General features: G+C 53.8%; 5 protein-coding genes and 3 pseudogenes across 8 annotated transcripts; 3 read left to right on the top strand and 5 right to left on the bottom strand.

The window, feature by feature from the left end:
* Positions 1-1,517: 1,517 nt before the first annotated feature.
* On the bottom strand, positions 1,518-3,943 carry LOC121108827 (annotated as a pseudogene).
* A 1,040-nt stretch (positions 3,944-4,983) lies between these two features.
* Positions 4,984-6,671, top strand: LOC121108817. Its single transcript, XM_040656970.1, has one exon. It carries the CDS (start codon positions 5,371-5,373, stop codon positions 6,055-6,057), a length of 687 nt encoding a protein of 228 aa, XP_040512904.1. The 5' UTR covers positions 4,984-5,370; the 3' UTR covers positions 6,058-6,671.
* Positions 6,672-7,119: 448 nt separating this feature from the next.
* Positions 7,120-9,588, bottom strand: LOC121108825 (annotated as a pseudogene). Its single transcript, XR_005843470.2, has 3 exons — positions 9,385-9,588; positions 8,293-8,399; positions 7,120-7,457 (listed from the first exon to the last, which is right to left on the bottom strand). The product of XR_005843470.2 is annotated as a histidine triad nucleotide-binding protein 1-like (transcript).
* A 996-nt stretch (positions 9,589-10,584) lies between these two features.
* Positions 10,585-13,037, top strand: LOC121108810. Its single transcript, XM_040656963.1, has one exon. It carries the CDS (start codon positions 10,943-10,945, stop codon positions 11,573-11,575), a length of 633 nt encoding a protein of 210 aa, XP_040512897.1. The 5' UTR covers positions 10,585-10,942; the 3' UTR covers positions 11,576-13,037.
* On the bottom strand, positions 12,723-15,973 carry LOC121108809. 3 transcript variants are annotated; one of them, XM_040656960.2, is made up of 3 exons: positions 14,980-15,973; positions 13,893-13,948; positions 12,723-13,060 (listed from the first exon to the last, which is right to left on the bottom strand). In XM_040656960.2, exons 1-3 carry the CDS (start codon positions 15,437-15,439, stop codon positions 12,899-12,901), a joined length of 678 nt encoding a protein of 225 aa, XP_040512894.1. In that variant the 5' UTR covers positions 15,440-15,973; the 3' UTR covers positions 12,723-12,898. The 3 variants fall into 3 exon arrangements, with proteins under 3 accessions (XP_040512894.1, XP_040512896.1, XP_040512895.1); XM_040656962.2 differs by having other exon boundaries at positions 13,893-13,999; positions 14,980-15,160; XM_040656961.2 differs by lacking the exon at positions 13,893-13,948.
* Positions 15,974-16,178: 205 nt separating this feature from the next.
* On the top strand, positions 16,179-17,850 carry LOC121108811. The gene has a single exon (XM_040656964.1). It carries the CDS (start codon positions 16,537-16,539, stop codon positions 17,167-17,169), a length of 633 nt encoding a protein of 210 aa, XP_040512898.1. The 5' UTR covers positions 16,179-16,536; the 3' UTR covers positions 17,170-17,850.
* Positions 17,851-18,316: 466 nt separating this feature from the next.
* Positions 18,317-20,829, bottom strand: LOC121108819. The gene is made up of 3 exons (XM_040656972.2): positions 20,571-20,829; positions 19,488-19,543; positions 18,317-18,654 (listed from the first exon to the last, which is right to left on the bottom strand). The coding sequence occupies exons 1-3, from the start codon at positions 20,818-20,820 to the stop codon at positions 18,493-18,495; spliced, it is 468 nt and encodes a 155-aa protein (XP_040512906.1). The 5' UTR covers positions 20,821-20,829; the 3' UTR covers positions 18,317-18,492.
* Positions 20,830-23,904: 3,075 nt separating this feature from the next.
* Positions 23,905-26,335, bottom strand: LOC121108823 (annotated as a pseudogene).
* Between the last annotated feature and the right edge of the window lie 707 nt (positions 26,336-27,042).

Below are 27,042 nucleotides of genomic sequence, written 5' to 3'. Positions count from 1 at the left end.
TGAGGGTAGGAAGGCCCTACACAGGGATCCGGATAGGCTGGATCGCTGGGCCGAGGCCAATTGCAGGAGCATCTACGAGACCAAACGCCGGGTCCTGCACTTTGTTCACAACAACCCCATGCAACGCAACAGGCTCGGGGCAGAGAGGCTGGAAAGCTGCGCGGAGGAAACGGATCTGGAGGCATTAGTCAACAGCCGCCTGAACATGAGCCAGGAGCGTGCCCAGGGGGCCAAGAAGGCCAACGGCATCCTGGCTTGGATCAGAAATCATGTAGTCAGCAGGACGAGGGAGGTGATCATCCCTCTGTACTCGGCGCTGGTGAGGCCGCTCCTCGAGTACTGCGTGCAGCTTTGGGCTCCTCACTACAAGAAAGACGTTGAGGCTCTGGAGCGTGGCCAGAGGAGGGCAACAAAGCTGGTGAAGGGACTGGAGCACAAGACCTATGGGTAGCGGCTGAGAGAACTGGGATTGTTTCGTCCGGAGGAGGGGAGGCTCAGGGGAGAGAGACCTTATCGCCTCTTTACAACTACCCAAAAGGTGCTTGTAGCGTGGTGGGGGTTGGCCGCTTCTCCCAGGTAACTAGCGACGGGACAAGAGGTAACGGCCTTGCGCTGCGCCGGGGGGAGCTTCAGGTTGGATATTCAGAAAAACGTAACAAGTTGTCTTATTCCGCTTCTTCAAACAGTTTAATTCAGAGTCATTCACAGCTGCGATCGTCAGTCCCGCAAGCGGATCTACTGCTGACAAATCGAGATTCTTTGAGGAACGGCCGCACAATAATTTCATTTAGCAAGTTTCAAGTCTTTAATTTCTAATGCAAATATTTATTAGCATTTTGAAACTCCCCCACTCCAGTAAGCCTTGAATGCAATCGCAATTCAACAAAGACTCAAGCAAAGCCAGAGGCCTAACAAAGCGCGAGAGGTGATTACATGTAAAAGCCTTACGGTGCCTGTAGCTACTCCTCCTTCTGGTTACGGAACAATACTCCTTTTTTTTTTTTTTTTTTTTTTTTTTTAATGTTTTGTTCATATTAAAAACAGAGAAATGGAGAAGGGCAGCTGAGTCTCAAAGACAGCAGAAGCGCAACAATCGCCGACTCAAGTATCACAAAGTCTTTTCCATTTGGGAAAGTTTCCGAGGGAGAAATTATTTCTCTACGTCGCAAAATCCGCGACTGAAAAGAAAGCAGTGTCAAAACTCCGAGATTGCTTAAAAACAGGCTGACGTGCACCGGTCAGAAATCATGCGGGTGGAGTTTGTTCGGCCTCGGGACGGGGCCATACATCAGACGACAGCTGGAAGCATTCTTCCTACGTTATTCTTCTCTAATTCTACGCCTGCTGCTTGTCGATGCTGCTAGTACGCGATAAAACCCACGCCCTTTTATTTGGAAGCTGGGGGAAGACGGCAAGGCCTCAAACACACAGCACATCCTATATTGTCTTTGGGAGACGGAGACCCACCGTTTTAACTTGCAGAATCATTTCCATCAGTAAGACAAGAGAGACAGAGATGATATCCCCATGCTCCATCTTTATTGTGCAAATGCTGCTCAAAGCTTTTCATTGCCCTCCACAGACACCCACCAAAAACAATTATATGTCAACGGTGGCTAGGCTGACGGGCAACACGTGAAATCCATTCGGTGGCGATCCGTACGCGTGCAGCAACTCCTGCGGTGCAAACATCTTAGCCAGGAGGCTGGCCCAACTGACGGCCATCCAGAATACAGAGACGTGCGCGGTAGTCTGAAGGGACTGAGGGTGGGTATCTCACAGCCATCCGAAATCCATTGGTCAGGCCCAGGTTAGCAGCACACTTCTCGCCAACAATCATCAAACGGCCAAGAAGCTGGAGAAGGAAATAACGTTACGTAACGGAGCATGCCACAACACAATGAAGAGTGGAGAGGGCAGGAAGCCAAGGAAGGTGAGCAGAGAACCATCCACAGAACGCGGTTAACTAGTTCTTTGCCATTCAAGCGCTGCTCTTCAAATTACTGCCTTTCTGCAACTGACACGTTCCAAGCAAAGCTACAAAGTCCGATTACGCATAATGGGGGGAGGGACAGCTATGGGACTTGCCATCTTTTTTTTTTCCTTTTCTTCCTAACCCCCTCCCCACCCCCAGCTAGAGAGTAACGGACTACAAATCGGGCACAGAAGCCAGATTGGTCTCGGGCTTCCAGCCCCCCATTGTATCTTCGGGCAACCTAAGTCTTTCCGGCAGAAAAGAAAAACTCGATGTAGGCTTTGTGAGCCCACGCCAAAGCCATGGGACTTGACTTCTGTAGCTGAAAATGAAACATCCAGCACCCCTCAGCCAGCTCTCTCCTTCCTCGCCTCCGACCTGCTCAAAACCCCAAGCCCTCTTCTCCATATTAGAGCCATGACCACTGTCTGGAAACAGCGAGAACAGGCATCGGGCCATACTTCTGAACAGCACTGCATTTTGCACTACAAGTACGTACCCAGAAATGAGCATCGCTTTCTCTCACTTCCCTTAGTCAAAACGCTCAGCTCTGTTACAAGCTAGAGGCAAAAGATTATGGCGTCGGGAAGCCCCAAATAGCCTACTGTGCCTCTTTGCAACACCAAGAGGAAACGAGGCGACGGGACAGAGCCTACTAAATTACATACCACTTACAGGCACCGTTTAGAGTACAGAAAGTTTCCACGGTACTTACAGGTGCGCCACAATCTTCTGCTCCGGATAACCTCACAACGGCCTTCTGGGGAGCGGCTAGGAAAAAAGCGTAGGAGCTTGCGGTGAAATATCATGGAACGCAAGGCACTGGAGGAAGAGGACACGCTTAAAACGGGATTGGCTTCGGAGAAAGGCAATAGCTGAAGCAGATCGCTACGCCCCACTGAACGCGTACCCCAAACGCAAGACAAAACAGCGATTCTTCCTAAGGGATCTTTGAATTGGCAAAGCCCTCTCCCTTCTATGCACAAACCATGTTTTCACAGGCTCCTGCTGCTACGAGCACAGAGCGATTTTAAACCCAAACAAAACCACCTCCATTTGCGCTTATTTCACTCTCATATTAAGACCCTGCTTAACCACTCAAGCGGCAAACGGTGGCTCACCATCCTTCAGTTATGGCCAAATATTGCCTTCCTATCCTACTTTTGACCAAGGCATTTTCAAAGAACCTGGGGTTATCCCGACGGAGGCCGTGTTAACACTCCATCCTCAAGAACACCGCGGACTCCGGTGAAAGAACGCTTTGGATTAGCACGGTGAGGCTGGCGCTACGTCAGACACTTCCACGTCGAGGCAAAGGTTATCGCCTTCGACACGTGAATACCACCGGCCTGTAGGAAACGGTCAACTAATTCGAATGGAACTAGCACGACTAGCAGCGCCAAAGGGATAGATATCGCGCGCGGCAAGCGCCCGCGGCTGCCACCAAGCGCTTCAGCGTCACAGGCCCGCCTCTACACACGCGCACACAACCACACGGTGGCGCAGGGAAGCCAGGCGAGCCAGACGGCACCAGCGACCCAGTATGCGCCACGGCAGCCCCGTGGCACCGAAGGAGCGCGGGGTTTTAGAGGAGGCGCTGCAGTAGCGAGCATCACCAGCCAGAAAGGCCCGTCCGCCCGCCCCGCCACGCCCCGCCCCGCGGCAAGGTCGCCGCTCGCCCCGCCGCACTCGCCGGCACCGCAACGGGCGCTCGTTCCAGAGGGCCTGCGAGCGCGCTAGGGTGGGGGAGGGGTGGGACAGGAGGGCAAGGGAAGAATCGCGCGACGCACGACAAAGCCGCGGCTACCTCCTCGTCCACAACGGCTCCTCCTCGCGGATAACGTTGGCAGAGAACTCCTGGCGGGCGACTTTTCCCAAGAGAGCGGCGCCACCGCGCCAGGCGACCGGCGACCTAACGATCCCGCCGGCCATGACGGCGCCCGCTCGCTACAACACTCCCTCAGCCCCAAAGCTCCTCGGCTCGGCTCGGCTCGGCTCGGCTCGGCACGGCTCGGCTCGGCACGGCTCGGCACGGCTCGGCACGGCCCTCGGCGGCGCTCATTGGGCCGACAGAGCCGTGCCGGCCGTTCTCGCGCCTCGGTTGGCTGTCTCGCCTGCCCTTTAAGCTTGTCCCCGCCCTGTAGGCGGCTCCGCTCCCGTCGGCCCGGTGCTTATCGGGGCTCAGGGACTTAGGCGCTGGGGGCTTTTTGGTGCCGATCCCTCCCGTCAAATGACCGTCAAATGTTGGCGGGGCAGGCCAGGAGTTTGCCATCTTTGGATGAAGGACGGGCAACTCGGGGAGAGTGCCAGGATGTTGCTAGCATGCGCAGGGAGAAAATTCGACAAGCCAAAGCCCAGCAAGACCTTAGTCTGGCCGCCATTGTTCGAGATGATGAAAACAATGTTTTTACGAACGTATTAGTAGCAAGAGGAGGGCCAAGGAGAATCTCCCTTCTTTATTCGACGCGGTGGGGAACATCACCACCGAGGAGGAGGAAAAGGCTGAAGTTCTCAACGCCTTCTTCACTTCTGGCTTTAGCAGTGAGACCAGCTATTCTCAGGGTACTCAGCCCCCTGAGCTGGAAGACGGGGCCGGGGAGCAGAATAAACGCCCCTCAATTCCCAGTGCCTTCTTTACTTCTGTCTGTTCTGACTGTTGCACCGGTGCTGGACGTGCCGTTACTATGAGCAACCCAAGGAGAACCAGACAGTATATATATATGTGTATGGACTCTGCAAAACCTTTGTGCGCGCTTTTCCCTTGCTGTGTTTTCCTTCCGCCTGTGATCGACCGAGAAAGAGAACCTGCCCCTCCACCCCTGCTTCCAACCAGAATCATGAAACACTGTCACACTGCGGTGGTAACCATCTCTGCATTCCTGTAACAAATCCTTGCTTTTCTTTTCTGTCTTTTTACTATTGCTTTCGTCATCCCACCTCCCATCCCCCGGCCTAGCTAACCAAAACTTTCTACAATAAACCGGTTGGGCAAATATTTGTCTCCTTTCTGAGTTTTAATCTCACATTGGGTATACGTATATAACGAACCGTCTTGCTACCGATACTTGGAGCCACACAGACGCCCACCTCCAAGAAGGGTCGGATGGAGGATCTGGGGAACTACAGGCCTGTCAGCCTGACCTCAGTATCGGGGAAGGTCATGGAGGAGATCACCCGGAGTGAGATCACAGGGCGTGTGCTGGACAACCAGGGGACCGGGCCTAGCCAGCGCGGGTTCCTTAAAGACAGGTCCTGCTTGACCGACCCGATCTCCTTCTATGACCAGGTGACCCGACTAGTGGATGAGGCAAAGGCTGTGGATGTAGTCTACCTAGACTTCAGTGAAGCCTTTGACTCTGTCTCCCACGGTATTCTCCCAGAGAAGGTGGCAGCCCATGGCTTGGACAGGTGTACTCTGCCGGGTCAGAACCTGGCTGGACGGCCGGGCCCAGAGAGTGGTGCTGAATGGAGTTCAATCCAGCTGGCGGTGTATGCTAGCGGCGTTCCCCAGGGGGTCAGCGTTTGGTCCGGTCCTGATTTCTATTTCAGTTGATGATCTGGACGAGGGGATTGAGCGCACCCTCAGTAAGTTTGCAGGCGACACCATGTTGGGAGGAAGGCTTGATCTGCCTGAGGGTAGGAAGGCCCTACACAGGGATCCGGATAGGCTGGATCGCTGGGCCGAGGCCAATTGCAGGAGCATCTACGAGACCAAACGCCGGGTCCTGCACTTTGGTCACAACAACCCCATGCAACGCAACAGGCTCGGGGCAGAGAGGCTGGAAAGCTGCGCGGAGGAAACGGATCTGGAGGCATTAGTCAACAGCCGCCTGAACATGAGCCAGGAGCGTGCCCAGGGGGCCAAGAAGGCCAACGGCATCCTGGCTTGGATCAGAAATCATGTAGTCAGCAGGACGAGGGAGGTGATCATCCCTCTGTACTCAGCGCTGGTGAGGCCGCTCCTCGAGTACTGCGTGCAGCTTTGGGCTCCTCACTACAAGAAAGACGTTGAGGCTCTGGAGCGTGGCCAGAGGAGGGCAACAAAGCTGGTGAAGGGACTGGAGCACAAGACCTATGGGTAGCGGCTGAGAGAACTGGGATTGTTTCGTCCGGAGGAGGGGAGGCTCAGGGGAGAGAGACCTTATCGCCTCTTTACAACTACCCAAAAGGTGCTTGTAGCGTGGTGGGGGTTGGCCGCTTCTCCCAGGTAACTAGCGACGGGACAAGAGGTAACGGCCTTGCGCTGCGCCGGGGGGAGCTTCAGGTTGGATATTCAGAAAAACGTAACAAGTTGTCTTATTCCGCTTCTTCAAACGGTTTAATTCAGAGTCATTCACAGCTGCGATCGTCAGTCCCGCAAGCGGATCTACTGCTGACAAATCGAGATTCTTTGAGGAACGGCCGCACAATAATTTCATTTAGCAAGTTTCAACTATTTAGTTTTTAATGCAAATATTTATTAGCATTTTGAAACTCCCCCACTCCAGTAAGCCTTGAATGCAATCGCAATTCAACAAAGACTCAAGCAAAGCCAGAGGCCTAACAAAGCGCGAGAGGTGATTACATGTAAAAGCCTTACGGTGCCTGTAGCTACTCCTCCTTCTGGTTACGGAACAATACTCCTTTTTTTTTTTTTTTTTTTTTTTAATGTTTTGTTCATATTAAAAAAAGAGAAATGGAGAAGGGCAGCTGAGTCTCAAAGACAGCAGAAGCGCAACAATCGCCGACTCAAGTATCACAAAGTCTTTTCCATTTGGGAAAGTTTCCGAGGGAGAAATTATTTCTCTACGTCGCAAAATCCGCGACTGAAAAGAAAGCAGTGGCAAAACTCCGAGATTGCTTAAAAACAGGCTGACGTGCACCGGTCAGAAATCATGCGGGTGGAGTATGTTCGGCCTCGGGACGGGGCCATACATCAGACGACAGCTGGAAGCATTCTTCCTACGTTATTCTTCTCTAATTCTACGCCTGCTGCTTGTCGATGCTGCTAGTACGCGATAAAACCCACGCCCTTTTATTTGGAAGCTGGGGGAAGACGGCAAGGCCTCAAACACACAGCACATCCTATATTGTCTTTGGGAGACGGAGACCCACCGTTTTAACTTGCAGAATCATTTCCATCAGTAAGACAAGAGAGACAGAGATGATATCCCCATGCTCCATCTTTATTGTGCAAATGCTGCTCAAAGCTTTTCATTACCCTCCACAGACACCCACCAAAAACAATTATATGTCAACGGTGGCTAGGCTGACGGGCAACACGTGAAATCCATTCGGTGGCGATCCGTACGCGTGCAGCAACTCCTGCGGTGCAAACATCTTAGCCAGGAGGCCGGCCCAACTGACGGCCACCCAGAATACAGAGACGTGCGCGGTAGTCTGAAGGGGCTGAGGGTGGGTATCTCACAGCCATCCGGAATCCATTGGTCAGGCCCAGGTTAGCAGCACACTTCTCGCCATCAATCATCAAACGGCCAAGAAGCTGGAGAAGGAAATAACGTTACGTAACGGAGCATGCCACAACACAATGAAGAGTGGAGAGGGCAGGAAGCCAAGGAAGGCGAGCAGAGAACCAGCCACAGAACGCGGTTAACTAGTTCTTTGCCATTCAAGCGCTGCTCTTCAAATTACTGCCTTTCTGCAACTGACACGTTCCAAGCAAAGCTACAAAGTCCGATTACGCATAATGGGGGGAGGGACAGCTATGGGACTTGCCATCTTTTTTTTTTCCTTTTCTTCTAAACCCCCTCCCCACCCCCAGCTAGAGAGTAACGGACTACAAATCGGGCACAGAAGCCAGATTGGTCTCGGGCTTCCAGCCCCCCATTGTATCTTCGGGCAACCTAAGTCTTTCTGGCAGAAAAGAAAAACTCGATGTAGGCTTTGTGAGCCCACGCCAAAGCCATGGGACTTGACTTCTGTAGCTGAAAATGAAACATCCAGCACCCCTCAGCCAGCTCTCTCCTTCCTCGCCTCCGACCTGCTCAAAACCCCAAGCCCTCTTCTCCATATTAGAGCCATGACCACTGTCTGGAAACAGCGAGAACAGGCATCGGGCCATACTTCTGAACAGCACTGCATTTTGCACTACAAGTACGTACCCAGAAATGAGCATCGCTTTCTCTCACTTCCCTTAGTCAAAACGCTCAGCTCCGTTACAAGCTAGAGGCAAAAGATTATGGCGTCGGGAAAGCCCAAATAGCCTACTGTGCCTCTTTGCAACACCAAGAGGAAACGAGGCGACGGGACAAAGCCTACTAAATTACATACCACTTACAGGCACCGTTTAGTGTACAGAAAGCTTCCACGGTACTTACAGGTGCGCCACAATCTTCTGCTCCGGATAACCTCACAACGGCCTTCTCAGGAACGGCTAGGAAAAAAGCGTAGGAGCTTGCGGTGAAATATCATGGAACGCAAGGCACTGGAGGAAGAGGACACGCTTAAAACGGGATTGGCTTCGGAGAAAGGCAATAGCTGAAGCAGATCGCTACGTCCCACTGAACGCGTATCCCAAACGCAAGACAAAACAGCAATTCTTCCTAAGTGATCTTTGAATTGGCAAAGCCCTCTCCCTTCTATGCACAAACCATGTTTTCACAGGCTCCTGCTGCTACGAGCACAGAGCGATTTTAAACCCAAACAAAACCACCTCCATTTGCGCTTATTTCACTCTCATATTAAGACCCTGCTTAACCACTCAAGCGGCAAACGGTGGCTCACCATCCTTCAGTTATGGCCAAATATCGCCTTCCTATCCTACTTTTGACCAAGGCATTTTCAAAGAACCTGGGGTTATCCCGACGGAGGCCGTGTTAACACTCCATCCTCAAGAACACCGCGGACTCCGGTGAAAGAACGCTTTGGATTAGCACGGTGAGGCTGGCGCTACGTCAGACACTTCCACGTCGAGGCAAAGGTTATCGCCTTCGACACGTGAATACCACCGGCCTGTAGGAAACGGTCAACTAATTCGAATGGAACTAGCACGACTAGCAGCGACAAAGGGATTGATATCGCGCGCGACAAGCGTCCGCGGCTGCCACCAAGCGCTTCAGCGTCACAGGCCCGCCTCTACACACGCGCACACAACCACACGGTGGCGCAGGGAAGCCAGGCGAGCCAGACGGCACCAGCGACCCAGTATGCGCCACGGCAGCCCCGTGGCACCGAAGGAGCGCGGGGTTTTAGAGGAGGCGCTGCAGTAGCGAGCATCACCAGCCAGAAAGGCCCGTCCGCCCGCCCCGCCACGCCCCGCCCCGCGGCAAGGTCGCCGCTCGCCCCGCCGCACTCGCCGGCACCGCAACGGGCGCTCGTTCCAGAGGGCCTGCGAGCGCGCTAGGGTGGGGGAGGGGTGGGACGGGAGGGCAAGGGAAGAATCGCGCGACGCACGACAAAGCCGCGGCTACCTCCTCGTCCACAACGGCTCCTCCTCGCGGATAACGTTGGCAGAGAACTCCTGGCGGGCGACTTTTCCCAAGAGAGCGGCGCCACCGCGCCAGGCGGCCGGCGACCTAACGATCCCGCCGGCCATGACGGCACCCGCTCGCTACAACACTCCCTCAGCCCCAAACCTCCCCCGCTCGGCTCGGCTCGGCTCCGCTCGGCTCGCCTCGGCTCGCCTCGGCTCGGCACGGCTCGGCCCTCGTCGGCGCTCATTGGGCCGACAGAGCCGTGCCGGCCGTTCTCGCGCCTCGGTTGGCTGTCTCGCCTGCCCTTTAAGCTTGTCCCCGTCCTGTAGGCGGCTCCGCTCCCGTCGGCTCCGTGCTTATCGGGGCTCAGGGACTTAGGCGCTGGGGGCTTTTTGGTGCCGATCCCTCCCGTCAAATGACCGTCAAATGTTGGCGGGGCAGGCCAGGAGTTTGCCATCTTTGGATGAAGGACGGGCAACTCGGGGAGAGTGCCAGGATGTTGCTAGCATGCGCAGGGAGAAAATTCGACAAGCCAAAGCCCAGCAAGACCTTAGTCTGGCCGCCATTGTTCGAGATGATTAAAACAATGTTTTTACGAACGTATTAGTAGCAAGAGGAGGGCCAAGGAGAATCTCCCTTCTTTATTCGACGCGGTGGGGAACATCACCACCGAGGAGGAGGAAAAGGCTGAAGTTCTCAACGCCTTCTTCACTTCTGTCTTTAGCAGTGAGACCAGCTATTCTCAGGGTACTCAGCCCCTTGAGCTGGAAGACGGGGCCGGGGAGCAGAATAAACGCCCCTCAATTCCCAGTGCCTTCTTTACTTCTGTCTGTTCTGACTGTTGCACCGGTGCTGGACGTGCTGTTACTATGAGCAACCCAAGGAGAACCAGACAGTATAGATATATATATATGTATGGACTCTGCAAAAACTTTTGTGCGCGCTTTTCCCTTGCTGTGTTTTCCTTCCGCCTGTGATCGACCGAGAAAGAGAACCTGCCCCCCCACCCCTGCTTCCAACCAGAATCGTGAAACATTGTCACACTGCGGTGGTAACCATCTCTGCATTCCTGTAACAAATCCTTGCTTTTCTTTTCTGTCTTTTCACTATTGCTTTCGTCATCCCGCCTCCCATCCCCAGGCCTAGCTAACCAAAACGTTCTACAATAAACCGGTTGGGCAAATATTTGTCTCCTTTCTGAGTTTTAATCTCACGTTGGGTATACGTATATAACGAACCGTCTTGCTACCGATACTTGGAGCCAGACAGATGCCCACCTCCAAGAAGGGTCGGATGGAGGATCTGGGGAACTACAGGCCTGTCAGCCTAACCTCAGTATCAGGGAAGGTCATGGAGGAGATCACCCAGAGTCAGATCACAGGGCGTGTGCGGGACAACCAGGGGACCGGGCCTAGCCAGCGCGGGTTCCTTAAAGACAGGTCCTGCTTGACCGACCCGATCTCCTTCTATGACCAGGTGACCCGACTAGTGGATGAGGCAAAGGCTGTGGATGTAGTCTACCTAGACTTCAGTGAAGCCTTTGACTCTGTCTCCCATGGTATTCTCCCAGAGAAGATGGCAGCCCATGGCTTGGGCAGGTGTACTCTGCCGGGTCAGAACCTGGCTGGATGGCCAGGCCCAGATAGTGGTGGTGAATGGAGTTCAATCCAGCTGGCGGTGGACGCTAGTGGTGTTGCCCAGGGGGTCAGCGTTTGGTCCGGTCCTGATTTATATTTTGGTTGATGATCTGGACGAGGGGATTGAGCGCACCCTCAGCAAGTTTGCAGGCCACACCATGTTGGGAGGAAGGCTTGATCTGCCTGAGGGTAGGAAGGCCCTACACAGGGATCCGGATAGGCTGGATCGCTGGGCCGAGGCCAATTGCAGGAGCATCTACGAGACCAAACGCCGGGTCCTGCACTTTGGTCACAACAACCCCATGCAACGCAACAGGCTCGGGGCAGAGAGGCTGGAAAGCTGCGCGGAGGAAACGGATCTGGAGGCATTAGTCAACAGCTGCCTGAACATGAGCCAGGAGCGTGCCCAGGGGCCCAAGAAGGCCAACGACATCCTGGCTTGGATCAGAAATCATGTAGTCAGCAGGACTAGGGAGGTGATCATCCCTCTGTACTCAACGCTGGTGAAGCCGCTCCTCGAGTACTGCGTTCAGCTTTGGGCTCCTCACTAGAAGAAAGACGTTGAGGTTCTGGAGCGTGGCCAGAGGAGGGCAACAAAGCTGGTGAAGGGACTGGAGCACAAGACCTATGGGTAGCGGCTGAGGGAACTGGGATTGTTTCGTCCGGAGGAGGGGAGGCTCAGGGGAGAGAGACCTTATCGCCTCTTTACAACTACCCGAAAGGTGCTTGTAGCGTGGTGGGGGTTGGCCGCTTCTCCCACGTAACCAGCGACGGGACAAGAGCTAACGGCCTTACGCTGCGCCGGGGGGAGCTTCAGGTTGAATATTCGGAAAAACGTAACAAGTTGTCTTATTCCGCTTCTTCAAACGGTTTAATTCAGAGTCATTCACAGCTGCGATCGTCAGTCCCGCAAGCGGATCTACTGCTGACAAATCGAGATTCTCTGAGGAACGGCCGCACAATAATTTCATTTAGCAAGTTTCAGGTCTTTAATTTTTAATGCAAATATTTATTAGCATTTTGAAACTCCCCCACTCCAGTAAGCCTTGAATGCAATTGCAATTCAACAAAGACTCAAGCAAAGCCAGAGGCCTAACAAAGCGCGAGAGGTGATTACATGTAAAAGCCTTACGGTGCCTGTAGCTACTCCTCCTTCTGGTTACGGAACAATACTTCTTTTTTTTTTTTTTTTTTTTTTTAATGTTTTTGTTCATATTAAAAAAAGAGAAATGGAGAAGGGCAGCTGAGTCTCAAAGACAGCAGAAGCGCAACAATCGCCGACTCAAGTATCACAAAGTCTTCTCCATTTGGGAAAGTTTCCGCGGGAGAAATTATTTCTCTACGTCGCAAAATCCGCGACTGAAAAGAAAGCAGTGTCAAAACTCCGAGATTGCTTAAAAGCAGGCTGACGTGCACCGGTCAGAAATCATGCGGGTGGAGTTTGTTCGGCCTCGCGACGGGGCCATACAACAGACGATAGCTGGAAGCATTCTTCCTACGTTATTCTTCTCTAATTCTACGCCTGCTGCTTGTCGATGCTGCTAGTACGCGATAAAACCCACGCCCTTTTATTTGGAAGCTGGGGGAAGACGGCAAGGCCTCAAACACACAGCACATCCTATATTGTCTTTGGGAGACGGAGACCCACCGTTTTAACTTGCAGAATCATTTCCATCAGTAAGACAAGCGAGACAGAGATGATATCCCCATGCTCCATCTTTATTGTGCAAATGCTGCTCAAAGCTTTTCATTACCCTCCACAGACACCCACCAAAAACAATTATATGTCAACGGTGGCTAGGCTGACGGGCAACACGTGAAATCCATTCGGTGGCGATCCGTACGCGTGCAGCAACTCCTGCGGTGCAAACATCTTAGCCAGGAGGCCGGCCCAACTGACGGCCACCCAGAATACAGAGACGTGCGCGGTAGTCTGAAGGGGCTGAGGGTGGGTATCTCACAGCCATCCGGAATCCATTGGTCAGGCCCAGGTTAGCAGCACACTTCTCGCCATCAATCATCAAACGGCCAAGAAGCTGGAGAAGGAAATAACGTTACGTAACGGAGCATGCCACAGCACAGTGAAGAGTGGAGAGGGCAGGAAGCCAAGGAAGGCGAGCAGAGAACCAGCCACAGAACGCGGTTAACTAGTTCTTTGCCATTCAAGCGCTGCTCTTCAAATTACTGCCTTTCTGCAACTGACACGTTCCAAGCAAAGCTACAAAGTCCGATTACGCATAATGGGGGAGGGACAGCTATGGGACTTGCCATCTTTTTTTTTCCTTTTCTTCCTAACCCCCTCCCCACCCCAGCTAGAGAGTAACGGACTACAAATCGGGCACAGAAGCCAGATTGGTCTCGGGATTCCAGCCCCCCATTATATCTTCGGGCAACCTAAGTCTTTCTGGCAGACAAGAAAAACTCGATGTAGGCTTTGTGAGCCCACGCCAAAGCCATGGGACTTGACTTCTGTAGCTGAAAATGAAACATCCAGCACCCCTCAGCCAGCTCTCTCCTTCCTCGCCTCCGACCTGCTCAAAACCCCAAGCCCTCTTCTCCATATTAGAGCCATGACCACTGTCTGGAAACAGCGAGAACAGGCATCGGGCCATACTTCTGAACAGCACTGCATTTTGCACTACAAGTACGTACCCAGAAATGAGCATCGCTTTCTCTCACTTCCCTTAGTCAAAACGCTCAGCTCCGTTACAAGCTAGAGGCAAAAGATTATGGCGTCGGGAAAGCCCAAATAGCCTACTGTGCCTCTTTGCAACATCGAGAGGAAACGAGGCGACGGGACAAAGCCTACTAAATTACATACCACTTACAGGCACCGTTTAGTGTACAGAAAGCTTCCACGGTACTTACAGGTGCGCCACAATCTTCTGCTCCGGAAAACCTCACAACGGCCTTCTGGGGAGAGGCTAGGAAAAAAGCGTAGGAGCTTGCGGTGAAATATCATGGAACGCAAGGCACTGGAGGAAGAGGACACGCTTAAAACGGGATTGGCTTCGGAGAAAGGCAATAGCTGAAGCAGATCGCTACGTCCCACTGAACGCGTATCCCAAACGCAAGACAAAACAGCAATTCTTCCTAAGTGATCTTTGAATTGGCAAAGCCCTCTCCCTTCTATGCACAAACCATGTTTTCACAGGCTCCTGCTGCTACGAGCACAGAGCGATTTTAAACCCAAACAAAACCACCTCCATTTGCGCTTATTTCACTCTCATATTAAGACCCTGCTTAACCACTCAAGCGGCAAACGGTGGCTCACCATCCTTCAGTTATGGCCAAATATCGCCTTCCTATCCTACTTTTGACCAAGGCATTTTCAAAGAACCTGGGGTTATCCCGAAAGGAGGCCGTGTTAACTCTCCATCCTCAAGAACACCGCGGACTCCGGTGAAAGAACATTTTGGATTAGCGCGGTGAGGCTGGCATCAGACACTTCCAAATCGAGGCAAAGGTTATCGCCTTCGACACGTGAATACCACCGGCCTGTAGGACACGGTCAACTAATTCTAATGGAACTAGCACGACTAGCAGCGACAAAGGGATTGATATCGCGCGCGACAAGCGTCCGCGGCTGCCACCAAGCGCTTCAGCGTCACAGGCCCGCCTCTACACACGCGCACACAACCACACGGTGGCGCTGGGAAGCCAGGCGAGCCAGACGGCACCAGCGACCCAGTATGCGCCACGGCAGCCCGAGGCACCGAAGCAGCGCGGGGTTTTAGAGGAGGCGCTGTAGTAGCGAGCATCACCAGCCAGAAAGGCCCGTCCGCCCGCCCCGCCCCGCCCCGCCCCGCGGCAAGGTCGCCGCTCGCCCCGCCGCACTCGCCGGCACCGCAACGGGCGCTCGTTCCAGAGGGCCTGCGAGCGCGCTAGGGTGGGGGAGGGGTGGGACGGGAGGGCAAGGGAAGAATCGCGCGACGCACGACAAAGCCGCGGCTACCTCCTCGTCCACAACGGCTCCTCCTCGCGGATAACGTTGGCGGAGAACTCCTGGCGGGCGACTTTTCCCAAGAGAGCGGCGCCACCGCGCCAGGCGGCCGGCGACCTAACGATCCCGCCGGCCATGACGGCACCCGCTCGCTACAACACTCCCTCAGCCCCAAACCTCCCCCGCTCGGCTCGGCTCGGCTCCGCTCGGCTCGCCTCGGCTCGCCTCGGCTCGGCACGGCTCGGCCCTCGTCGGCGCTCATTGGGCCGACAGAGCCGTGCCGGCCGTTCTCGCGCCTCGGTTGGCTGTCTCGCCTGCCCTTTAAGCTTGTCCCCGTCCTGTAGGCGGCTCCGCTCCCGTCGGCTCCGTGCTTATCGGGGCTCAGGGACTTAGGCGCTGGGGGCTTTTTGGTGCCGATCCCTCCCGTCAAATGACCGTCAAATGTTGGCGGGGCAGGCCAGGAGTTTGCCATCTTTGGATGAAGGACGGGCAACTCGGGGAGAGTGCCAGGATGTTGCTAGCATGCGCAGGGAGAAAATTCGACAAGCCAAAGCCCAGCAAGACCTTAGTCTGGCCGCCATTGTTCGAGATGATTAAAACAATGTTTTTACGAACGTATTAGTAGCAAGAGGAGGGCCAAGGAGAATCTCCCTTCTTTATTCGACGCGGTGGGGAACATCACCACCGAGGAGGAGGAAAAGGCTGAAGTTCTCAACGCCTTCTTCACTTCTGTCTTTAGCAGTGAGACCAGCTATTCTCAGGGTACTCAGCCCCCTGAGCTGGAAGACGGGGCCGGGGAGCAGAATAAACGCCCCTCAATTCCCAGTGCCTTCTTACTTCTGTCTGTTCTGACTGTTGCACCGGTGCTGGACGTGCTGTTACTATGAGCAACCCAAGGAGAACCAGACAGTATAGATATATATATATGTATGGACTCTGCAAAAACTTTTGTGCGCGCTTTTCCCTTGCTGTGTTTTCCTTCCGCCTGTGATCGACCGAGAAAGAGAACCTGCCCCCCCACCCCTGCTTCCAACCAGAATCGTGAAACATTGTCACACTGCGGTGGTAACCATCTCTGCATTCCTGTAACAAATCCTTGCTTTTCTTTTTCTGTCTTTTCACTATTGCTTTCGTCATCCCGCCTCCCATCCCCAGGCCTAGCTAACCAAAACGTTCTACAATAAACCGGTTGGGCAAATATTGTCTCCTTTCTGAGTTTTAATCTCACGTTGGGTATACGTATATAACGAACCGTCTTGCTACCGATACTTGGAGCCAGACAGATGCCCACCTCCAAGAAGGGTCGGATGGAGGATCTGGGGAACTACAGGCCTGTCAGCCTAACCTCAGTATCAGGGAAGGTCATGGAGGAGATCACCCAGAGTCAGATCACAGGGCGTGTGCGGGACAACCAGGGGACCGGGCCTAGCCAGCGCGGGTTCCTTAAAGACAGGTCCTGCTTGACCGACCCGATCTCCTTCTATGACCAGGTGACCCGACTAGTGGATGAGGCAAAGGCTGTGGATGTAGTCTACCTAGACTTCAGTGAAGCCTTTGACTCTGTCTCCCATGGTATTCTCCCAGAGAAGATGGCAGCCCATGGCTTGGGCAGGTGTACTCTGCCGGGTCAGAACCTGGCTGGATGGCCAGGCCCAGATAGTGGTGGTGAATGGAGTTCAATCCAGCTGGCGGTGGACGCTAGTGGTGTTGCCCAGGGGGTCAGCGTTTGGTCCGGTCCTGATTTATATTTTGGTTGATGATCTGGACGAGGGGATTGAGCGCACCCTCAGCAAGTTTGCAGGCCACACCATGTTGGGAGGAAGGCTTGATCTGCCTGAGGGTAGGAAGGCCCTACACAGGGATCCGGATAGGCTGGATCGCTGGGCCGAGGCCAATTGCAGGAGCATCTACGAGACCAAACGCCGGGTCCTGCACTTTGGTCACAACAACCCCATGCAACGCAACAGGCTCGGGGCAGAGAGGCTGGAAAGCTGCGCGGAGGAAACGGATCTGGAGGCATTAGTCAACAGCTGCCTGAACATGAGCCAGGAGCGTGCCCAGGGGCCCAAGAAGGCCAACGACATCCTGGCTTGGATCAGAAATCATGTAGTCAGCAGGACTAGGGAGGTGATCATCCCTCTGTACTCAACGCTGGTGAAGCCGCTCCTCGAGTACTGCGTTCAGCTTTGGGCTCCTCACTAGAAGAAAGACGTTGAGGTTCTGGAGCGTGGCCAGAGGAGGGCAACAAAGCTGGTGAAGGGACTGGAGCACAAGACCTATGGGTAGCGGCTGAGGGAACTGGGATTGTTTCGTCCGGAGGAGGGGAGGCTCAGGGGAGAGAGACCTTATCGCCTCTTTACAACTACCCGAAAGGTGCTTGTAGCGTGGTGGGGGTTGGCCGCTTCTCCCACGTAACCAGCGACGGGACAAGAGCTAACGGCCTTACGCTGCGCCGGGGGGAGCTTCAGGTTGAATATTCGGAAAAACGTAACAAGTTGTCTTATTCCGCTTCTTCAAACGGTTTAATTCAGAGTCATTCACAGCTGCGATCGTCAGTCCCGCAAGCGGATCTACTGCTGACAAATCGAGATTCTCTGAGGAACGGCCGCACAATAATTTCATTTAGCAAGTTTCAGGTCTTTAATTTTTAATGCAAATATTTATTAGCATTTTGAAACTCCCCCACTCCAGTAAGCCTTGAATGCAATTGCAATTCAACAAAGACTCAAGCAAAGCCAGAGGCCTAACAAAGCGCGAGAGGTGATTACATGTAAAAGCCTTACGGTGCCTGTAGCTACTCCTCCTTCTGGTTACGGAACTATACTTTTTTTTTTTTTTTTTTTTTTTTTTTTAATGTTTTGTTCATATTAAAAAAGAGAAATGGAGAAGGGCAGCTGAGTCTCAAAGGACAGCAGAAGCGCAACAATCGCCGACTCAAGTATCACAAAGTCTTCTCCATTTGGGAAAGTTTCCGCGGGAGAAATTATTTCTCTACGTCGCAAAATCCGCGACTGAAAAGAAAGCAGTGGCAAAACTCCGAGATTGCTTAAAAGCAGGCTGACGTGCACCGGTCAGAAATCATGCGGGTGGAGTTTGTTCGGCCTCGCGACGGGGCCATACAACAGACGATAGCTGGAAGCATTCTTCCTACGTTATTCTTCTCTAATTCTACGCCTGCTGCTTGTCGATGCTGCTAGTACGCGATAAAACCCACGCCCTTTTATTTGGAAGCTGGGGAAGACGGCAAGGCCTCAAACACACAGCACATCCTATATTGTCTTTGGGAGACAGAGACCCACCGTTTTAACTTGCAGAATCATTTCCATCAGTAAGACAAGCGAGACAGAGATGATATCCCCATGCTCCATCTTTATTGTGCAAATGCTGCTCAAAGCTTTTCATTACCCTCCACAGACACCCACCAAAAACAATTATATGTCAACGGTGGCTAGGCTGACGGGCAACACGTGAAATCCATTCGGTGGCGATCCGTACGCGTGCAGCAACTCCTGCGGTGCAAACATCTTAGCCAGGAGGCCGGCCCAACTGACGGCCACCCAGAATACAGAGACGTGCGCGGTAGTCTGAAGGGGCTGAGGGTGGGTATCTCACAGCCATCCGGAATCCATTGGTCAGGCCCAGGTTAGCAGCACACTTCTCGCCATCAATCATCAAACGGCCAAGAAGCTGGAGAAGGAAATAACGTTACGTAACGGAGCATGCCACAGCACAGTGAAGAGTGGAGAGGGCAGGAAGCCAAGGAAGGCGAGCAGAGAACCAGCCACAGAACGCGGTTAACTAGTTCTTTGCCATTCAAGCGCTGCTCTTCAAATTACTGCCTTTCTGCAACTGACACGTTCCAAGCAAAGCTACAAAGTCCGATTACGCATAATGGGGGAGGGACAGCTATGGGACTTGCCATCTTTTTTTTTCCTTTTCTTCCTAACCCCCTCCCCACCCCCAGCTAGAGAGTAACGGACTACAAATCGGGCACAGAAGCCAGATTGGTCTCGGGATTCCAGCCCCCCATTATATCTTCGGGCAACCTAAGTCTTTCTGGCAGACAAGAAAAACTCGATGTAGGCTTTGTGAGCCCACGCCAAAGCCATGGGACTTGACTTCTGTAGCTGAAAATGAAACATCCAGCACCCCTCAGCCAGCTCTCTCCTTCCTCGCCTCCGACCTGCTCAAAACCCCAAGCCCTCTTCTCCATATTAGAGCCATGACCACTGTCTGGAAACAGCGAGAACAGGCATCGGGCCATACTTCTGAACAGCACTGCATTTTGCACTACAAGTACGTACCCAGAAATGAGCATCGCTTTCTCTCACTTCCCTTAGTCAAAACGCTCAGCTCCGTTACAAGCTAGAGGCAAAAGATTATGGCGTCGGGAAAGCCCAAATAGCCTACTGTGCCTCTTTGCAACACCAAGAGGAAACGAGGCGACGGGACAAAGCCTACTAAATTACATACCACTTACAGGCACCGTTTAGTGTACAGAAAGCTTCCACGGTACTTACAGGTGCGCCACAATCTTCTGCTCCGGATAACCTCACAACGGCCTTCTGGGGAGCGGCTAGGAAAAAAGCGTAGGAGCTTGCGGTGAAATATCATGGAACGCAAGGCACTGGAGGAAGAGGACACGCTTAAAACGGGATTGGCTTCGGAGAAAGGCAATAGCTGAAGCAGATCGCTACGTCCCACTGAACGCGTATCCCAAACGCAAGACAAAACAGCAATTCTTCCTAAGTGATCTTTGAATTGGCAAAGCCCTCTCCCTTCTATGCACAAACCATGTTTTCACAGGCTCCTGCTGCTACGAGCACAGAGCGATTTTAAACCCAAACAAAACCACCTCCATTTGCGCTTATTTCACTCTCATATTAAGACCCTGCTTAACCACTCAAGCGGCAAACGGTGGCTCACCATCCTTCAGTTATGGCCAAATATCGCCTTCCTATCCTACTTTTGACCAAGGCATTTTCAAAGAACCTGGGGTTATCCCGAAAGGAGGCCGTGTTAACTCTCCATCCTCAAGAACACCGCGGACTCCGGTGAAAGAACATTTTGGATTAGCGCGGTGAGGCTGGCATCAGACACTTCCAAATCGAGGCAAAGGTTATCGCCTTCGACACGTGAATACCACCGACCTGTAGGACACGGTCAACTAATTCTAATGGAACTAGCACGACTAGCAGCGACAAAGGGATTGATATCGCGCGCGACAAGCGTCCGCGGCTGCCACCAAGCGCTTCAGCGTCACAGGCCCGCCTCTACACACGCGCACACAACCACACGGTGGCGCTGGGAAGCCAGGCGAGCCAGACGGCACCAGCGACCCAGTATGCGCCACGGCAGCCCCGAGGCACCGAAGCAGCGCGGGGTTTTAGAGGAGGCGCTGTAGTAGCGAGCATCACCAGCCAGAAAGGCCCGTCCGCCCGCCCCGCCCCGCCCCGCGGCAAGGTCGCCGCTCGCCCCGCCGCACTCGCCGGCACCGCAACGGGCGCTCGTTCCAGAGGTCCTGCGAGCGCGCTAGGGTGGGGGAGGGGTGGGACGGGAGGGCAAGGGAAGAATCGCGCGACGCACGACAAAGCCGCGGCTACCTCCTCGTCCACAACGGCTCCTCCTCGCGGATAACGTTGGCGGAGAACTCCTGGCGGGCGACTTTTCCCAAGAGAGCGGCGCCACCGCGCCAGGCGGCCGGCGACCTAACGATCCCGCGGCCATGACGGCAACCCGCTCGCTACAACACTCCCTCAGCCCCAAACCTCCCCCGCTCGGCTCGGCTCGGCTCCGCTCGGCTCGCCTCGGCTCGCCTCGGCTCGGCACGGCTCGGCCCTCGTCGGCGCTCATTGGGCCGACAGAGCCGTGCCGGCCGTTCTCGCGCCTCGGTTGGCTGTCTCGCCTGCCCTTTAAGCTTGTCCCCGTCCTGTAGGCGGCTCCGCTCCGTCGGCTCCGTGCTTATCGGGGCTCAGGGACTTAGGCGCTGGGGGCTTTTTGGTGCCGATCCCTCCCGTCAAATGACCGTCAAATGTTGGCGGGGCAGGCCAGGAGTTTGCCATCTTTGGATGAAGGACGGGCAACTCGGGGAGAGTGCCAGGATGTTGCTAGCATGCGCAGGGAGAAAATTCGACAAGCCAAAGCCCAGCAAGACCTTAGTCTGGCCGCCATTGTTCGAGATGATTAAAACAATGTTTTTACGAACGTATTAGTAGCAAGAGGAGGGCCAAGGAGAATCTCCCTTCTTTATTCGACGCGGTGGGGAACATCACCACGAGGAGGAGGAAAAGGCTGAAGTTCTCAACGCCTTCTTCACTTCTGTCTTTAGCAGTGAGACCAGCTATTCTCAGGGTACTCAGCCCCTTGAGCTGGAAGACGGGGCCGGGGAGCAGAATAAACGCCCCTCAATTCCCAGTGCCTTCTTTACTTCTGTCTGTTCTGACTGTTGCACCGGTGCTGGACGTGCTGTTACTATGAGCAACCCAAGGAGAACCAGACAGTATAGATATATATATATGTATGGACTCTGCAAAAACTTTTGTGCGCGCTTTTCCCTTGCTGTGTTTTCCTTCCGCCTGTGATCGACCGAGAAAGAGAACCTGCCCCCCCACCCCTGCTTCCAACCAGAATCGTGAAACATTGTCACACTGCGGTGGTAACCATCTCTGCATTCCTGTAACAAATCCTTGCTTTTCTTTTCTGTCTTTTCACTATTGCTTTCGTCATCCCGCCTCCCATCCCAGGCCTAGCTAACCAAAACGTTCTACAATAAACCGGTTGGGCAAATATTTGTCTCCTTTCTGAGTTTTAATCTCACGTTGGGTATACGTATATAACGAACCGTCTTGCTACCGATACTTGGAGCCAGACAGATGCCCACCTCCAAGAAGGGTCGGATGGAGGATCTGGGGAACTACAGGCCTGTCAGCCTAACCTCAGTATCAGGGAAGGTCATGGAGGAGATCACCCAGAGTCAGATCACAGGGCGTGTGCGGGACAACCAGGGGACCGGGCCTAGCCAGCGCGGGTTCCTTAAAGACAGGTCCTGCTTGACCGACCCGATCTCCTTCTATGACCAGGTGACCCGACTAGTGGATGAGGCAAAGGCTGTGGATGTAGTCTACCTAGACTTCAGTGAAGCCTTTGACTCTGTCTCCCATGGTATTCTCCCAGAGAAGATGGCAGCCCATGGCTTGGGCAGGTGTACTCTGCGGGTCAGAACCTGGCTGGATGGCCAGGCCAGATAGTGGTGGTGAATGGAGTTCAATCCAGCTGGCGGTGGGACGCTAGTGGTGTTGCCCAGGGGGGTCAGCGTTTGGTCCGGTCCTGATTTATATTTTGGTTTGATGATCTGGACGAGGGGATTGAGCGCACCCTCAGCAAGTTTGCAGGCCACAACCATGTTGGGAGGAAGGCTGTGATCTGCCTGAGGGTAGGAAGGCCCTACACAGGGATCCGGATAGGCTGGATCGCTGGGCCGAGGCAATTGCAGGAGCATCTACGAGACCAAACGCGGGTCCTGCACTTTGGTCACAACAACCCCATGCAACGCAACAGGCTCGGGCAGAGAGGCTGGAAAGCTGCGCGGAGGAAACGGATCTGGAGGCATTAGTCAACAGCTGCCTGAACATGAGCCAGGAGCGTGCCCAGGGGCCCAAGAAGGCCTAACGACATCCTGGCTTGGATCAGAAATCATGTAGTCAGCAGGACTAGGGAGGTGATCATCCCTCTGTACTCAACGCTGGTGAAGCCGCTCCTTCGAGTACTGCGTTCAGCTTTGGGCTCCTCACTAGAAGAAAGACGTTGAGGTTCTGGAGCGTGGCCAGAGGAGGGCAACAAAGCTGGTGAAGGACTGGAGCACAAGACCTATGGGTAGCGGCTGAGGGAACTGGGATTGTTTCGTCTGGAGGAGGGGAGGCTCAGGGGGAGAGACCTTATCGCCTCTTTACAACTACCCGAAAGGTGCTTGTAGCGTGGTGGGGGTTGGCCGCTTCTCCCACGTAACCAGCGACGGGACAAGAGCTAACGGCCTTACGCTGCGCCGGGGGGGAGCTTCAGGTTGAATATTCGGAAAAACGTAACAAGTTGTCTTATTTCCGCTTCTTCAAACGGTTTAATTCAGAGTCATTCACAGCTGCGATCGTCAGTCCCGCAAGCTGATCTACTGCTGACAAATCGAGATTCTCTGAGGAACGGCCCGCACAATAATTTCATTTAGCAAGTTTCAGGTCTTTAATTTTTAATGCAAATATTTATTAGCATTTTGAAACTCCCCCACTCCAGTAAGCCTTGAATGCAATTGCAATTCAACAAAGACTCAAGCAAAGCCAGAGGCCTAACAAAGCGCGAGAGGTGATTACATGTAAAAGCCTTACGGTGCCTGTAGCTACTCCTCCTTCTGGTTACGGAACAATACTTCTTTTTTTTTTTTTTTTTTTTTTAATGTTTTGTTCATATTAAAAAAGAGAAATGGAGAAGGGCAGCTGAGTCTCAAAGACAGCAGAAGCGCAACAATCGCCGACTCAAGTATCACAAAGTCTTTTCCATTTGGGAAAGTTTCCGCGGGAGAAATTATTTCTCTACGTCGCAAAATCCGCGACTGAAAAGAAAGCAGTGGCAAAACTCCGAGATTGCTTAAAAGCAGGCTGACGTGCACGGTCAGAAATCATGCGGGTGGAGTTTGTTCGGCCTCGCGACGGGGCCATACAACAGACGACAGCTGGAAGCATTCTTCCTACGTTATTCTTCTCTAATTCTACGCCTGCTGCTTGTCGATGCTGCTAGTACGCGATAAAACCCACGCCCTTTTATTTGGAAGCTGGGGGAAGACGGCAAGGCCTCAAACACACAGCACATCCTATATTGTCTTTGGGAGACGGAGACCCACCGTTTTAACTTGCAGAATCATTTCCATCAGTAAGACAAGCGAGACAGAGATGATATCCCCATGCTCCATCTTTATTGTGCAAATGCTGCTCAAAGCTTTTCATTACCCTCCATAGGCACCCACCAAAAACAATTATATGTCAACGGTGGCTAGGCTGACGGGCAACACGTGAAATCCATTCGGTGGCGATCCGTACGCGTGCAGCAACTCCTGCGGTGCAAACATCTTAGCCAGGAGGCCGGCCCAACTGACGGCCACCCAGAATACAGAGACGTGCGCGGTAGTCTGAAGGGGCTGAGGGTGGGTATCTCACAGCCATCCGGAATCCATGGTCAGGCCCAGGTTAGCAGCACACTTCTCGCCATCAATCATCAAACGGCCAAGAAGCTGGAGAAGGAAATAACGTTACGTAACGGAGCATGCCACAGCACAGTGAAGAGTGGAGAGGGCAGGAAGCCAAGGAAGGCGAGCAGAGAACCAGCCACAGAACGCGGTTAACTAGTTCTTTGCCATTCAAGCGCTGCTCTTCAAATTACTGCCTTTCTGCAACTGACACGTTCCAAGCAAAGCTACAAAGTCCGATTACGCATAATGGGGGGAGGGACAGCTATGGGACTTGCCATCTTTTTTTTTCTTTTCTTCCTAACCCCCTCCCCACCCCCAGCTAGAGAGTAACGGACTACAAATCGGGCACAGAAGCCAGATTGGTCTCGGGATTCCAGCCCCCCATTATATCTTCGGGCAACCTAAGTCTTTCTGGCAGACAAGAAAAACTCGATGTAGGCTTTGTGAGCCCACGCCAAAGCCATGGGACTTGACTTCTGTAGCTGAAAATGAAACATCCAGCACCCCTCAGCCAGCTCTCTCCTTCCTCGCCTCCGACCTGCTCAAAACCCCAAGCCCTCTTCTCCATATTAGAGCCATGACCACTGTCTGGAAACAGCGAGAACAGGCATCGGGCCATACTTCTGAACAGCACTGCATTTTGCACTACAAGTACGTACCCAGAAATGAGCATCGCTTTCTCTCACTTCCCTTAGTCAAAACGCTCAGCTCCGTTACAAGCTAGAGGCAAAAGATTATGGCGTCGGGAAAGCCCAAATAGCCTACTGTGCCTCTTTGCAACATCGAGAGGAAACGAGGCGACGGGACAAGCCTACTAAATTACATACCACTTACTGGCACCGTTTAGTGTACAGAAAGCTTCCACGGTACTTACAGGTGCGCCACAATCTTCTGCTCCGGATAACCTCACAACGGCCTTCTGGGGAGCGGCTAGGAAAAAGCGTAGGAGCTTGCGGTGAAATATCATGGAACGCAAGGCACTGGAGGAAGAGGACACGCTTAAAACGGGATTGGCTTCGGAGAAAGGCAATAGCTGAAGCAGATCGCTACGTCCCACTGAACGCGTATCCCAAACGCAAGACAAAACAGCAATTCTTCCTAAGTGATCTTTGAATTGGCAAAGCCCTCTCCCTTCTATGCACAAAACCATGTTTTCACAGGCTCCTGCTGCTACGAGCACAGAGCGATTTTAAACCCAAACAAAACCACCTCCATTTGCGCTTATTTCACTCTCATATTAAGACCCTGCTTAACCACTCAAGCGGCAAACGGTGGCTCACCATCCTTCAGTTATGGCCAAATATCGCCTTCCTATCCTACTTTTGACCAAGGCATTTTCAAAGAACCTGGGGTTATCCCGAAAGGAGGCCGTGTTAACTCTCCATCCTCAAGAACACCGCGGACTCCGGTGAAAGAACATTTTGGATTAGCGCGGTGAGGCTGGCATCAGACACTTCCAAATCGAGGCAAAGGTTATCGCCTTCGACACGTGAATACCACCGACCTGTAGGACACGGTCAACTAATTCTAATGGAACTAGCACGACTAGCAGCGACAAAGGGATTGATATCGCGCGCGACAAGCGTCCGCGGCTGCCACCAAGCGCTTCAGCGTCACAGGCCCGCCTCTACACACGCGCACACAACCACACGGTGGCGCTGGGAAGCCAGGCGAGCCAGACGGCACCAGCGACCCAGTATGCGCCACGGCAGCCCCGAGGCACCGAAGCAGCGCGGGGTTTTAGAGGAGGCGCTGTAGTAGCGAGCATCACCAGCCAGAAAGGCCCGTCCGCCCGCCCCGCCCCCCCGCGGCAAGGTCGCCGCTCGCCCCGCCGCACTCGCCGGCACCGCAACGGGCGCTCGTTCCAGAGGGCCTGCGAGCGCGCTAGGGTGGGGGAGGGGTGGGACGGGAGGGCAAGGGAAGAATCGCGCGACGCACGACAAAGCCGCGGCTACCTCCTCGTCCACAACGGCTCCTCCTCGCGGATAACGTTGGCGGAGAACTCCTGGCGGGCGACTTTTCCCAAGAGAGCGGCGCCACCGCGCCAGGCGGCCGGCGACCTAACGATCCCGCCGGCCATGACGGCGCCCGCTCGCTACAACACTCCCTCAGCCCCAAACCTCCCCCGCTCGGCTCGGCTCGGCTCGGCTCGCTGCTCGCCTCGGCTCGCTCGGCACGGCCGGCCCTCGTCGGCGCTCATTGGGCCGACAGAGCCGGCCGGCCGTTCTCGCGCCTCGGTTGGCTGTCTCGCCTGCCCTTTAAGCTTGTCCCCGCCCTGTAGGCGGCTCCGCTCCCGTCGGCCCGGTGCTTATCGGGGCTCAGGGACTTAGGCGCTGGGGGCTTTTTGGTGCCGATCCCTCCCGTCAAATGACCGTCAAATGTTGGCGGGGCAGGCCAGGAGTTTGCCATCTTTGGATGAAGGACGGGCAACTCGGGGAGAGTGCCAGGATGTTGCTAGCATGCGCAGGGAGAAAATTCGACAAGCCAAAGCCCAGCAAGACCTTAATCTGGCCGCCATTGTTCGAGATGATTAAAACAATGTTTTTACGAACGTATTAGTAGCAAGAGGAGGGCCAAGGAGAATCTCCCTTCTTTATTCGACGCGGTGGGGAACATCACCACCGAGGAGGAGGAAAAGCTGAAGTTCTCAACGCCTTCTTCACTTCTGTCTTTAGCAGTGAGACCAGCTATTCTCAGGGTACTCAGCCCCCTGAGCTGGAAGACGGGGCCGGGGAGCAGAATAAACGCCCCTCAATTCCCAGTGCCTTCTTTACTTCTGTCTGTTCTGACTGTTGCACCGGTGCTGGACGTGCCGTTACTATGAGCAACCCAAGGAGAACCAG

This window comes from Gallus gallus (assembly GCF_016699485.2).
Source record: "Gallus gallus isolate bGalGal1 chromosome W unlocalized genomic scaffold, bGalGal1.mat.broiler.GRCg7b W_unloc5, whole genome shotgun sequence".
NCBI classification, from domain to species: domain Eukaryota; kingdom Metazoa; phylum Chordata; class Aves; order Galliformes; family Phasianidae; genus Gallus; species Gallus gallus.
The sequence above is the reverse complement of the archived record's forward strand: the minus strand, read 5'-3'. Positions and strand labels throughout refer to the sequence as shown.

Coding starts and splice junctions, on each gene's coding strand:
- LOC121108810 (XM_040656963.1), top strand. CDS start 10,943: ATGGTATTCTCCCAGAGAAGATGGCAGCCCATGGCTTGGGCAGGTGTA.
- LOC121108817 (XM_040656970.1), top strand. CDS start 5,371: ATGGCTTGGACAGGTGTACTCTGCCGGGTCAGAACCTGGCTGGACGGC.
- LOC121108819 (XM_040656972.2), bottom strand. CDS start 20,820: ATGAGCGCCGACGAGGGCCGAGCCGTGCCGAGCCGAGGCGAGCCGAGG. Junction 19,544..20,570: donor GAGCCGTTGTGGACGAGGAG/GTAGCCGCGGCT, acceptor CTTTTTTCCTAG/CCGCTCCCCAGAAGGCCGTT. Junction 18,655..19,487: donor CAGAAGATTGTGGCGCACCT/GTAAGTACCGTG, acceptor TTCCTTCTCCAG/CTTCTTGGCCGTTTGATGAT.
- LOC121108809 (XM_040656960.2), bottom strand. CDS start 15,439: ATGGCAAACTCCTGGCCTGCCCCGCCAACATTTGACGGTCATTTGACG. Junction 13,949..14,979: donor GAGCCGTTGTGGACGAGGAG/GTAGCCGCGGCT, acceptor CTTTTTTCCTAG/CCTCTCCCCAGAAGGCCGTT. Junction 13,061..13,892: donor CAGAAGATTGTGGCGCACCT/GTAAGTACCGTG, acceptor TTCCTTCTCCAG/CTTCTTGGCCGTTTGATGAT.
- LOC121108811 (XM_040656964.1), top strand. CDS start 16,537: ATGGTATTCTCCCAGAGAAGATGGCAGCCCATGGCTTGGGCAGGTGTA.